The sequence below is a fragment of the Martes martes genome (assembly GCF_963455335.1).
Source record: "Martes martes genome assembly, chromosome: 8".
Taxonomy (NCBI): domain Eukaryota; kingdom Metazoa; phylum Chordata; class Mammalia; order Carnivora; family Mustelidae; genus Martes; species Martes martes.
Genome location: NC_137895.1, coordinates 116797079 through 116810573, shown reverse-complemented (window position 1 = coordinate 116810573; position 13495 = coordinate 116797079). Strand labels below are relative to the sequence as shown.

At 42.6% G+C, this 13495-nt stretch overlaps 1 protein-coding gene across 11 annotated transcripts in view; it reads left to right on the top strand.

The window, feature by feature from the left end:
* Window positions 1–13214, top strand: part of SEPHS1 (selenophosphate synthetase 1) — a 31171-nt gene extending 17957 nt beyond the window's left edge. For 4 of the 11 annotated variants that reach the window (XM_080810505.1, XM_080810502.1, XM_080810504.1 and 1 more), the window contains exons 7-10: window positions 1184–1283; window positions 9478–9690; window positions 11278–11447; window positions 12823–13214. In XM_080810505.1, coding sequence (XP_080666631.1) covers window positions 1184–1283; window positions 9478–9690; window positions 11278–11447; window positions 12823–12873 — 534 coding nt within the window. In that variant the 3' untranslated portion in view covers window positions 12874–13214. Of the gene's footprint in view, window positions 1–1183; window positions 1284–9477; window positions 9691–11277; window positions 12587–12787 lie in introns of those variants that run through there. The other 7 variants (XM_080810507.1, XM_080810506.1, XM_080810503.1 and 4 more) reach the window with 2 other exon arrangements.
* Window positions 13215–13495: the final 281 nt, after the last annotated feature.

The window sequence follows — 13495 nt, the reverse complement described above, 5'->3', positions numbered from 1 at the left end:
ATATGGCAGAGTAGAGAAAAGTCTCTAAGCCACTTCCTTGAGTTAACTTTTCCCTTCCATCCAGTGAGGAGGGGAGACCTCCCATCAGGTACGCTCTCTAAGTCAGATGGAAGGCCATCACGGGCCAGCAGTCCACAGTAACTCTCCACGCGACTGCCCAGGTCTGAGTCTCTTAGGAAGGAAGCAGGTAAGGCAGAGGAGCCTCTAAGATGAGGGGTTTGGGATCCTTCTCCCTACTCCTAACCTGACACCACATTTACTTTTTTTTTTTTTTTTTTTAATGCTCAGAATTGAAAAGAGCAAGATCCAAAAATTACATAAACACATAATGCCCTTTCACGAAGGTCAGAAGCATCCAAAGAGTATATTGTTTAGGCATCTATATGTACAAGAATACTTCATTTTGTATGGTAGGAGAAAAATGAGTATAAAATTTCATTAGATGTTAGCTCTGGGGGCGATACGGGGAGCTGTGGGTTAAGGGAGGAGCACATAGATGGACTTCAATTACTGCCTTGGGTGGTGGATTATTCGGTGTTATTAAAAAAACCAGATGCCTGGATGATGGCCACTCATGGAGCAGGATGATAGTATCATGATGCTAGAGTCTTTGGAAAGCAGACTGAGGAAGGAAACTTCTTTCCTCCTGACCTTTGTGACCTCCTTTGTGGTTACCCAAGGCTATCCTCAGGGCACGTGCAGTCAAAGCTGTTTTCACCCTCGTTTGTCCATCAAGATGCCTCAATACAGAATTTGGGTGAAGTCAGTGAAAGTATAATTACGAAAATGCAGGTCATCAGCTTGTTAGAGGAGAGCGGCAAAGGACACTGGGAACTATTCCCGGAGTAATCCACGCCCTTCCATGGGAAGAAGCCGCCCTGGCGCTCGCGCAGCCTCTCTCTGCGGCCCTGTGTTCTGCTGGGCTTATGTGGCCAGGAAACTGCACGACTGGCCCACAGAAGGGGGGTCGAAAACAGAAAAGATTGCATGATTCAGCGTCCAATGGGGGCACCTAAAACACTGGTCACAGGAAGCGAAAGTTGGAAAACTTAACTTTATGTACAAAATTAGGTAAACAAAACCCCCAGAAGATGACCCCCCTAAATACTCTTTTTCTTCAAGTGGTTAGAAGATTAATCACATTTTTCCTCCTTTTCCTCCTAACCTCTGTTCCTGTTACTAGCCTGAAAAATGGAATAAGATCAAACTAGTGGTCACCCAAGAAGACGTCGAGTTAGCGTACCAGGAGGCAATGATGAACATGGCGAGGCTCAACAGAACAGGTATTGGGGTGGGAGGGCTCGTCTGGTCACGGAGCAGTAACTTGCTCAGGGCCCCACAGTGCTTTAGTGGGGACCCGGGCTTTGAAACTACCGCTTATAACACATTCAAGTATTATTATCTATCGTCTCTGAACAGTTAAGTAAGAGATTGAGGCTATTCCACAGTCTTTATGCACTGTAAGTGAGCGAGTGCTTTGGTACCACACTGTTTCAAAAGCAGATTAAAATGAAACAGGAAAGTTCAAGAACCACAATTCATCTTCTAGAGAGCAGCAAGGCTTGCCAAGGGAATTACTTGATATAGTTCAAGCATCTTATACTCCTTCCCCCCTTTTTTGGCTTTCATATGGATGTAGAAAATATCAGGCATATTGTGTAATTAAGAAGGAAGCTCTTCTCCTGGGTCTTTGAAGTCCTGACCTCTGACATGCCAGAGGAAGTGTTTCTAGAAAAGCATCTGTGCAAATGATTTGGAAGCGAACCAGCATGTAGAATGTCAGCTTCCAGAAGGCGGGGATTTCCACTGGTTTTGTTCACTGTGGTGGCCCTAGCGCTTCGAAGAACGAGGGACTCATTCTCACTGTAGGTCTTCGTTAAATATGGACCGGCTGAGTTCACTTTGTATACCATGTGCTAGCTTTCTTTATGGTGCTTCACAGACTTTTTTTTCATAATCATGAGAACTCGACCTTGTTTCTCCCCTTTGCCCGAGAGGAAATGCATTAATACGGGCAGATCCTGTTCTCAGACCCAAAACTGTATAACTATAAACACTGCTCTTTCTCCAGTACCACATTTCATCAATGTTGATAAGCTCAGTGATGGAAATTATTATGATTTTTTTTTCTGGAAATACCAGCTTTCTTTCTCATCATTATTGGCATGTTGTATTTAAGGATGTGGGTTGGGTGACATTTTATTTTGTAACTTGAAAAATGAAGTTCAGAAATCTTTTCCTTAAAAAAGTCACTCTTTGGGGCACCTGGGTGGCTCAGTTGGTTGAGCATCAGGCTCTCAATCTCAGCTCAGGTCTTGATCTCAGGGTCGTGAGTTCAAGGCCTGCACTGAGCTCCATGCAGGGCATGGGGCCTACTTAAAAAAAAAACCAAAAAAACAAAAACCCACTCTTCATTTAGTTTTTCAGGGTTCCCTGAGCCGCCAGTCAGAAATGGATTTGAATGTGGGGCGCCTGGGTGATTCGGAAGGACTGTTGATTTCAGCTCAGATCATGGTCTCTCAGGGTCATGGATCCAGCCCCAAGTTAGGCTCCTTGCTGGGTGTGGAGCCTGCTTGAGAACCTGCCTCTCTTAAAAAAAAAAAAATGCATTTGAATGGATTTTCTTTGTCTTATTCCCTCTGTTCTTTACCTTTCTCCAAATGATTTTGAACCAAATGTATGTAATACTTAATCATGGAGTCTTCGGTTGTTTAAAAGAAGAAGAAATGTTAGGGTTGACTAGCAGATCTGAAAAGATCTTGATGACTGACACTCTGATTTTAAAGGTACTTAAAAATGTGAGAACATTTTTTTTTTCCCAATATTTGCCTTTCCCCTCTCAAGTTAATTTTTTTTATGAGATCCCAAGTTGATACAAAAGAACTTTATAAAATCTGTGCAGGGCTTCAGGATCAGCAATGCAGCACCATCTGGTATGAGAAACAGAGTCTGGCCTTGGAAGCCCAGAGGTACCCCTCCCACACTCAGCTCCGGGACTGCTGCCGGGGCGGGGGCGGGGGGACCCAGCTACTGCTCTGAATCTCATGTTCATTCTCTGCCCTGTAAAGTCTTTTCATCACAGAGACTTGTATCTTTAAGCAGTTAGTTTTTAAATTTTTGCTTATTTGAATCCTACCTATGTGTTTTTCTTGTTTTGTTCCTGAGCGTTACTCCTGCTGTATGTACTTGTATTTAATTCATTTTCTCCGCTGTATACTTTTCCACTCCGTGACTGACTTATATGGTCTACTGCCGGTGGGCATTCAGGTTCCTGCTGAGAACTTTCTAGGCCAGGGCTTCTGGGATACTACCTGTAAGAGGTCAGCGGTGCTGTGGCTTTTGTGGCCAGCGCTTGCTGTTTCCTGGGGGCCTACACACGATGGCATCCAGTGGTCCGCTGCATTCAGAAAATTTCTGTAATATGTTTTCTCTTCCCATTTATTGTATATATATATTTTTTTACTGTAATAATATGACACACGGATTGTAGAAGTTCTTAGAAAATGAAAAAAGGAGAGAAGAAACTTTTTCCATAGTCTCACCCTCCAAAACATCTTCCCTTACTGTATATTTGTGTTTCCTTCCAGGGTTTTTTCCTGTGGTTGATAGGGGCTTACTGTCTTACTGTTTTATTGTTCATGTTCTCAGCTAGTGGTTAATCATACATTTTATTTGTATTTGAGTCTGCTTTTTGAGTTCTTTTTTTCACATTATATAACCCTAGAACACAATTTTTAATGCCTGGATGGTCTACCAGAGAGGTACACCATAATTTACCTTTTGCCCACTCCTGAATAGTTTTTTGGGGCATCAGATTTTTCCATAGTTTGTTTTCTGCGTTCCAGGAATATTTCTTTGGCCCTATTCCAAAGTGAAATCGTAATTGTTTAGTTCTTTGTCCCCCGATGCTCTCTTCACTTACCACCAAGGCTTTCCCTTTCTATTCCTGTGCCATTTAAACTGTACAAGGAGTCTTTTTCCCTTTTCTGATTCTTTAAGTTAAGTTGTTTAACAGTAAGGAATTTGTAATGATTAATTTTTATTTGTAGGAATTTTCAGTTTCCTCGTATTTGAGCATTTAAGATTCCCTGTCCTTACTTTTTATGCACAGCTGGTAGTGACAATATGGCAGAAGCTTATGGGGGAGTATTTGATCATATGTAGCAAATTATGTGTACATTTATTTTGACCTAAGCAGTCCTACTTCTATAACTCTGCCTCAAAGTTGCAGTGGCCAAAATATGAAATGGCATGTCTATAAGACTATGCATTGAAGCACTGATTATAATTGCAAAAAAGGGGAACAATCTACATGTCCACCAGTAGGTTACAGAGTTGTCTAGTCTATGTGTTTACAGTGGAATACTATACAGCCATTAAAAGGAAAGCAGGCTCTCTATTCCTGGATGCTCTAAGATACAATCAAACAAGAAAGGGACAGAAGAACATATATGGTATGCTGCATTTTGTGCATTCTTATGTGAATAATATGTATTTTATACTTTCACAAAGGAACAATGAGAAAATGAATCACAAATAAAAATAGTTCCATGTAGGGGCACCTCGGGGGCTCAGTGGGTTAAACCTCTGCCTTCAGCTCAGGTCATGATCTCAGGGTCCTGGGATCCAGCCCCACATTGGGCTCTCTGCTCAGCAGGGAGTCTGCTTCCCCCTCTATCTGCCTGCCTCTCTGCCTACTTGTGGTGTGTGTCTCTCTCTCTCTCTCTCTCTGTGTGTGTTAAATAAATAAATAAAATATTTTTTTAAAGAATAGTTCCATGTAAGAGGAAGTAGAACTCTCTGTAGTTTGCCTTCAGAATGAATGTTTTCTATGGTTAAAAATTATATAAAAAATAGTATTGCTTACAATTCTAAACCAAATTTTTTTAAAAAGCTGCCTAACATATTAAATTAGTGGCAAAACCACACGGGGAAGAATTATTTCAAGTCACTTTGAGCCTGATATTTTCAATGTGTATCCTTGGGACAAAACCCCACAAAGAAACCTCATTGTATTCACCAGGCTTGCGTTTGTGAGAATATTGATTTATTTTGAGAGAGAGAGCATCAGCAGGTGAGAGGGACAAAGGGAGAGGGAGAAGCAAACTCCCCACTGAGCAGGGAGCCCAACAGGGTTTGATCTTAGGACCCCGGGATCATGACCTGAGTCAAAGGCAGTTGCTCAACTGACTGAGCCACTCAGGCACCCCCGAAAGCAGATAAGTTAATACAATTTGGAACAAAGATTTCAAGAATAAAAAGAAGAATGAAGAAGCTAAGTTAAAAACTATAATCTTTACTTTGGAATTATCAGTATGAACTCAGGACTATTTTTCCCCCCAAATATGTTTATCCCCAAGCCTAGAAGCGATAATAAGCCAGTAGTAATGAACTTCTAGTGCCCAGATTCTAATCTGAAAATTAACATTTCCCACGAAAAAATGCCAGCATTCCCTGGGGAAACGGCTGATTCCAGCTCTGGGAAAGGAAGTACAGAAGATAAGCCTGGGAACTCCTGTGCCTGAAAGTAATGGAGGTGTCAACTGATGGGGTCATGTCACTGCACCAGAACTTGAGGAGGCTCCCACCAGTCAAGCGGGGAGAGGGGCCATGTGGACATCAGCAAGAAAAGTGACTGAAGCCAGCTGAAGCACATACCTAAATATCAGTGAAACCGTAACGATAATTAACATTTTGGGTCGCCACCTTTGGAAGTTGCTAGAACACCAGTGCATCCTTCAAATAAATTAAAGGAATCAATCACACATTTCACCTTTCTTGTATGGGCTGTACTTCAGGAAATCCAAACAATTGTTTTTTAAACTCCTTAGAATAGTCACTTCTCATAAATGCAGGAAGAATGATTGAATCACACACTTGCCACTTTTGCTGCCCGCTTTGATTTAAGGAATCTCAACAAGCATTAACAGCTGCTAAAACCGTTAGGTGAAAGGTTCAGGTGGAGGTGACAAGTGCTCCTTATCCCCGCCAACCAAGTACTCCTGCCAGAAAAAAGAACTTAAATCTATCTCATCAGGGAGGACAGCCAAATCCAGAATGCAGGAACTTCTGACTCCATTTCCATAACAAACAAGTCATGGGGGAGAAAAGGGGGAAGCTTAAAAATTCAGAGGTTTAAGAGAGATCTGTTACGTACAATATTAATTGCATTGGAATAACAGTGGTATTGTGGTTAAGACATATTTGATACGTAACTCCTTAAGAGCTACGTATCAAAATTATTTACAGGTGAAGTGGTAGGACTAGGGTTTGCTTTAAAGTGATCCACCCGTTGGGCGCCTGAGTGGCTCAGTGGGTGAAACCTCTGCCTTCGGCTCAGGTCTTCATCTCAGGGTCCTGGGATCAAGCCCCGCATTGGGCTCTCTGCTCAGCAGGGAGCCTGCTTCCCCTCTCTCTCTGTCTGCCTCTCTGCCTACTTGTGATCTCTCTCTCTCTCTCTCTCTCTCTCTCTCTGTCAAATAAATAAATAAATAAATAAAGTGATCCACCCACCCTACTCACATCCCTGAACAAGTAGTCCAGAAGAGAGGGAACCCTAGTGGAAAGGTGGGAGTGGATGAAGCTGGGTTTTGTTGGGCACACAGGAGTTTGTTGTACTATTCTCTGTTTCTGTGTTTCATTAAAATTTCCATAGGAAATATTAGCAACAGTAGTTCGCTTTGCAGGGACAAGGTGGTGATAAGTACCTAAAAATGGAATCCCTGTTACTGACTAGGATTCAGCATGCCCTCTTGTATCCTCTGGGCCTCTAAGCTCACCCAAGATGACACCAGGAAGAGCTTCTGAAGTGCGGGTCTTGGCTTCTTACCCCACTGCCGTGGGGCAAATGCATTAATAGAATGGGATGTCTGGTTGCGTAACTACCACGATGGACCAGAAAATGTCAATTCTTCTCTCCACCTCTATGGTTGAGAATGTTGGACTACGAAGAGAATATTTACCAAAAAACCCACATTTCCTCCAGGGTACTCCTGTAAACGTAGGATGTATTTCATTTCATGAGAAAGAGATATTTAATTTTTAAAAAATTAGACTTTCAGTTACTCCCCCCAAAATGGAATACTTCAGTATGAATCTAACAAAGTATGTGCATGCTCTATATGAGGAAAACCTGTAAAACTGATGGCAGAAATCAAAGAGGATGTTAATAATGGAGAAGTATTCCAGGCACAGGGATAGAAAGACTCAATATTGTCAAGATGTCACTTCTTCCCAACTTGGTGTATGGATTCAGTGTGGTCCCATTCAGAATCCTAGCCAGTTATTACTGATTCTGAGGGTTTTCTTTTTTTTTTAAGAACTTATTTATTTGAGAGAGAGATTGAGAGAATGAATGGGAGGAGGGGCAGAGGGAAAAGCAGGCTCCCTGCTGAACAAGGAGCCCAATGTGAACCTTGATCCCAGGACCATGGGATCATGACCTGAGCTGAAGGCTTAACCCACTGAGCCACCCAGGTGCCCCTGATTCTGAGTTTATATACAGAGGGGAAAGACTCAGAACAGCCAACACAGTGTTGAAGAGCATTTGGAGGACAGACACCAAAGAGCAGTTCCAAGACGGTGTAAGCTACGGTCATCGCCAAAGTGTGATATTGGTCAGGGAATAGTAGATTTGTCAGTGGAACAGAATACACAGTCCAGAGATGGACCCACATAAATCGTAATTTGATCTTTGACAGAGGAAATGTAGTTCAATGGAGAAAGGATCATCCTTTCAACAAATGGCTCAGAACAACTGGACATTCGCAGGCAGAAATTCAAGTCAGCGACCTTACACTTCTCATAAAAATTAACTCAAAATGGATCATAGACCCAAACTGTTAAATTTCTAGAAGGTAACCTTGGAGAAGATGTAGGTGACCTTAGGTTTAGTGATGACTTAGATACAGCACCGAAAGCATGATCCATTAAAGAAAAAATTGACAAATTGGACTTTATAAAAAAAACTCAGTGAAAGACACTAAGAAAGGAGACCAGCCACAGACTGGGAGAAAGTCCTTATACCACACATAGTAATACAGTAAACACTAATATGATCCAGCAGTCGTGCTCCTTGGTATTTACCAAACTGAACTGAGACCTCTCTGCCTGGAAACCTGCACACGGACGTTTGTCCTAGCTTTATTCATATTTGCCAAGACTTGGAAGCAACCAAGAAGTCCTTCAGCAGGTGAATGGGTAAGTAAACAGGTCTGTCCAGATAAGGGAATATTACTCAGTTCTAAAAAGAAATGAGCTATCAAGCCATAAAAGACATGGAGGAAACTTAAAAGCATCGTTCTGAGTGAAAAAAGCCAATCCGAAAAGAGAAAATAATTCTGATTCCAGTTCTGGTATTTTGGAAAAGGCACTACTATGGAGACAGTTGGAAGATTAGTGGTTGCCAAGAGTTGGGGAGAGGGGTGGGATGAGTAGGCAGAGCACAGGATTCTTAGGGTCTATAGTCTATATTAGTCTATATGATACTGCAATCATGGGTACACATCGTACACTCGTCAGCACCCGGAGATTGTACAGCATCAAGAGTGGGTGTCTTATGTAAACTATGAGCTTCACTTAATAATGCATCAGTAATGGCTTGTATCCCTTGTAACAGATGTAGATGTTAATAATGGGAGAAGGCGGGGGCGCCTGGGTGGCTCAGTGGGTTAAGCGTCTGCCTTTGGCTCAGGTCATGATCTCAGGGTCTTGGGATCGAGCTCCTGCCTCTCTGCCTACTCTGATCTTTCTCTCTGTCAGATAAATAAATAAAATCTTAAAAAAATAATAATAATGGGAGAAGAAAGCAGGACTATATGGGAACCTCCGGTAATCCTGCTCAATTTTCTTTAAACCTAAAACTAGGGAACTATTTTTTTAATTAGAAAATTAACCTTCTAGGCAAGTCACTTGTAAGAGTGCTTTGAATTATGTCTGTCCTAAAAAGTCTTGTTCTTTGATTTTAGAATGGCTTAGATCTGATTCTTCTGGACAGATTTTTTTTTTTAGTTTATTGGAAAATTACTGTTGATTGAAGCTGCTGATAGTTCTAAATGGTTCTTGTAGAATAAGAAACAAGCTTTCAGGGCGCCTGGGTGGCTCAGTTGGTTAAGCATCTGCCTTCAGCTCAGGTCATGTTCTCAGGGTCCTGGGATTGAGCCCCACGTCAGGCCCTCTGCTCAGGAGAGCCTGCTTTTCCTTCTGCCTCTCCCCATGGCTCATGCTCTCTCTCTTTCTCTTGCTTTATCTCAAATAAGTAAAATCTTAAAAAAAAAAAGAAAATCTGCTTTCAAAATTTCACACTTTTTTTGTTTTGTTTTAGAAATTACATTTTCATTATTCCAATATGCCACCTCCCTGACAAAGTTACAATTTTGAAATCAAAGTGTGTAAAATTTTGAGTTGAGGAAAGGTGGCTTTTTTGTCCATCTTCATTTATGTCAGCAGATAATAAATGGCTCCTCTGTTTTCTCTTAGCTGCAGGGCTCATGCACACATTCAATGCCCACGCTGCCACTGATATCACGGGCTTTGGAATTTTGGGTCATGCGCAGAACCTGGCCAAGCAGCAGAGGAATGAGGTGTCCTTCGTGATCCACAACCTTCCTGTCCTGGCCAAGATGGCTGCTGTGAGCAAGGCCTGTGGAAACATGTTTGGCCTCATGCACGGGACTTGCCCGGAGACATCAGGTACAAGGATCCTGGGCCCAGATCTGAGGATTAAACTAGCGAGGCTAACGGAAAGTCCCCTGACAAGGAGGAAGCCAAGTACATGAGCACGACCCCACTGTGTGTGAGGTCAGTGCTGGCAGATAGCCTAGGCCTTCTTCACACGAATGGCCTCAGCATCCCCGGGGGCTGCAGGTCACCCGACTCCTGCCTGTCTGTGTGTGATCCGGCAGCATGAAATTCTGTGGCTTTTTTGGTCACAGGACAGGAGGGAGGGAGGATATGGGGAAATGAATCCTTCCTCGGCTTTCTTGGGAAAATTAGCATTTGAATGAACTGTGATTCCGTATAGGTTACATTGAACATGCTATTTTTTTCCTTGAAGAAAATGTCCAAAATTGCTTTTTTAAGAATGAGGTAGTATATGAAGTCTCCAGAGTGCCCTTTACCTGGACTCTTATATTTCGCTCTGGATATCCTCCCACTCTTTCAATTTTTCATATTTCTCTTTTCTTTTAAACTTCGTAGTTTCCCTACCCTAACAAAGCAGTGAAATGATCTGGGGATTTAAAAATACCAATGCCTAGACCTGACCCCCAGGAAACCTGACTGTGGCAGTCTGGGGTGGGCCTGGTGTGCAGGAATTCTACCAGTGCCCCAGTGGGCTTCTGGAGGTATAACCAGAGGCGAGACCACAGAGCTCTGCCCACCCGTCAGCTAGGCAGGCCTGCACTTCGCCTATAGTCTTCCCACGGCCTCTGTCCAGGAGCCTGCAGTTTCCTGTCCTTAAAACAACAAACCAAAATCCAGTTTCTAGTAAGAAAGTTCCAGGCGGACAGTGGGAACTGTGGGTTCCACATCGGGCTAGAACAGTGCCCGCCACCTGGTGGGCCTGGAGTAAGTGTTGAATGAACAAATAGTACCATCAAATTCCATTTGTTTCCTTTACTCAAAAATGAGAAGTTTCTACTTTTTGATAAGTATAGATCTATATTTTTTCCTGATTGTATTATTTCTACTTAACGAATACATAGAATTTTCTGTCCTAGCTAGCGACATTGTGGTGAAGGCTTTGTAACATATTTTATGCTTTTTCTCTTTTGGAGGTGACAGAGCCAGTGACAGGACCTTTGGTACTTTGAGACATACACCTCTTCGTGATCTTAACTTTTAAGTTAAAAAAAAAAAATACAGAAAGTCTTTTTTATAAAGGAATCCACGTAGAAAGTCAAGTGAAAAAAGAAAAGTTTTCTTTTGGTTTTAAGTACTTTCAGTGTGGGAAGAAGAAAGTAGCTACCACGTGTGTTACTGAGCCCTCAGACCCCTCACGGTGTTCAGGGATTCACGAGGTCATTTTCAGAGTTTAAGGTTCACTGCGTGTGTTCCTCTAATAGAGTAAGCAGTTCACCAAGAAGCCGCACATTGCTCTACCATGTCATCAACGGGAAGTCTGTTGACTGAAAAGGTCGGTTCACTTAGAGGCAGAAACGGGTTGGTGGCCAGCCGGCGGTGCGGGTGGACGTGCCCCGGAAAGCCAGTGGCCAAGAAACCGCCAACAGGGCATCCCAGTAGACGATGATCCTTTCTCTCTCTTTTTCCCTTTGCCAGGAGGCCTCCTCATCTGTTTACCACGAGAGCAAGCCGCCCGGTTCTGCGCAGAGATCAAGTCTCCCAAATACGGGGAAGGCCACCAAGCATGGATTATTGGGATCGTGGAGAAGGGCAACCGCACGGCCAGAATCATAGACAAGCCCCGGATCATCGAAGTCGCACCGCAGGTGGCCACTCAGAACGTGAACCCCACCCCGGGGGCCACCTCTTAATCTCGACCCAAGTAGCTCTTTGGTTTTGTTTTTAAATAGATCTATTTCCTTTTTCATCATTTCAATTAAAGACTATAAACGGCCACAAAAAAATCTCATTGTGTCTACACATCTGGTGACCTTAGGTCGATTTGTGAGTGGATGCAATTAATAAAATAAAATCCATCGCCTTTTTTTCCTGTTACATTAACTGAAGATGCACCTAATCTTGAGGCAGCTTCTGAGTTGAGAATTATATTGTTATCCAATACTGTTGATTCATTTTGAATCTTTAGACACTTATCTCTTGCCGCATAGGCTCTTTTTAAAGGTGCTTTCCCGTAGCACAGACATGCCCGTCGTGTCAGATAGCAGTTGGTGTCTTTCCATTTTGTGCGTATTTATCATTCTCGGTCTGGTCTTTTGTAAGTGTCTTGGATGGTATTCTGGAAAGATGGAATTGGTAAGTGACACAATTGGTATCCCATGAGCGAGAGGGTTGCATGGTTCCTTCTAGTCCTTGCTTTGTAAAGCCCAGTCTCCTCATTCAAGAGTGTCTCTTTTGACCCAGGACATTTCCCCAGTAGTGTATTCAGTTCAGCAAGGCAAGTGCTTAATTCTGCATGGAAAGCACTTTGAAGACAAAAAAAGAAAGCTAGTTTCTTTTTTTGTAGCCTTCCTAATATTTACAGTAATACTATTAACTGTTTTCTTTATGGACAGCAAGCAAGGATCCTTACTGCAATGTAATTAGATGTTCGCTAGTGCAACAAGGAATTGGCCTTCCGGAAGGAGGTTTATGTATAATACTCATTTACAATTCAGTCTATAATTAACTACACAAACAATTTTGAAATATAATCAATAATAAAGACTGTTCTGTGGATGGTAGTGGTTACTACATTTTATATTTTGTATAGTGATTTCAGGCCTTTTGTTTTCCTGAACTCAGCAGTTCTTTAGCCGAATTCTTAGCATTATTTTGTCCTTGGCGCCAGTACGTTTTTGTGCACGCTTTTTGTGATCTGTGTTAAAAATCTGCATTGCCAACGTCGCAGCTCGAACTGAAACTTGTTATTCAAATAAATATTTAATTTTTTTTATTGCTCTTGTATAATCAAATGCCCCCTTTAGTATCATTTGAGAAGCGTTGGGAGGGTTTTGGCTAAAAGTACAATTTATTGGGGAAAACTAGATTTTAGTTTTATAAAACTTTTAAGTCTTTCATGGGACCTATATTTTCTTGAATTAAATTTTGTAGTGCTAGAACAAATAGACGATCTAAAAAGGTGTTTATCTGTGTTACTTAAAAACAGAGGCTTCCTTCTATTTTAACCCACTAAACCATAAGGAGGGATCGCGGTCAGTAAGCAGCGCGCTGACTCCTCGAGTGTCCGCCTGAGGGAAGCAGCCGCCGGCCCTGCGAGTCTCTGATGCCTCCTGCGCCCGGGCACCAAAGCCGTGATGACAGATCTTCTTGCCAAAGGAAGCCACCCCTGCGGAGAGGACGCCCCCGAAGAGGCTTCCCTTTGGATGCGCCCTCCGTCAGGAGCCAGAGGGCAGCCTTTTTGCAAGTGTAGCTGGAACTCAAGCCATAAGTACGGTGTGCAGGACCCAAAAGGCTGCTTCGGAACGGACATTCGTTGGACGTTTTCTAGGGATTTATACAGATGTTGGTCCTCAAAAGCTAAAGACCAGTGGTCGACAAAAATAAAATGTGTTGGAAACCTCTGAGTAAGGTGAACAGACTGTTGGGCTTTTTTTTTTTTTTCTTTCACTAGTGATGACTAACTGAATTCTTTTTAATGTTGATCGTGTCTTGAATGCTGATTTCCTCGGTGGCAAGCCTGCTCAGAGGAAGGGAGCTAAGCAGATTATGCACCCGAGGAAACCATCTTCGTGAAGACTTGTATTTAGAAAATGCTAGGTACGTGGTGGTCTGGGTAATTCGTGTGATCCTGAAGAGGAAGAACAGGTCTCTAAAGGGGGTTTCCCCAGAGAGCATTCCAGATCACCTGCCTTAG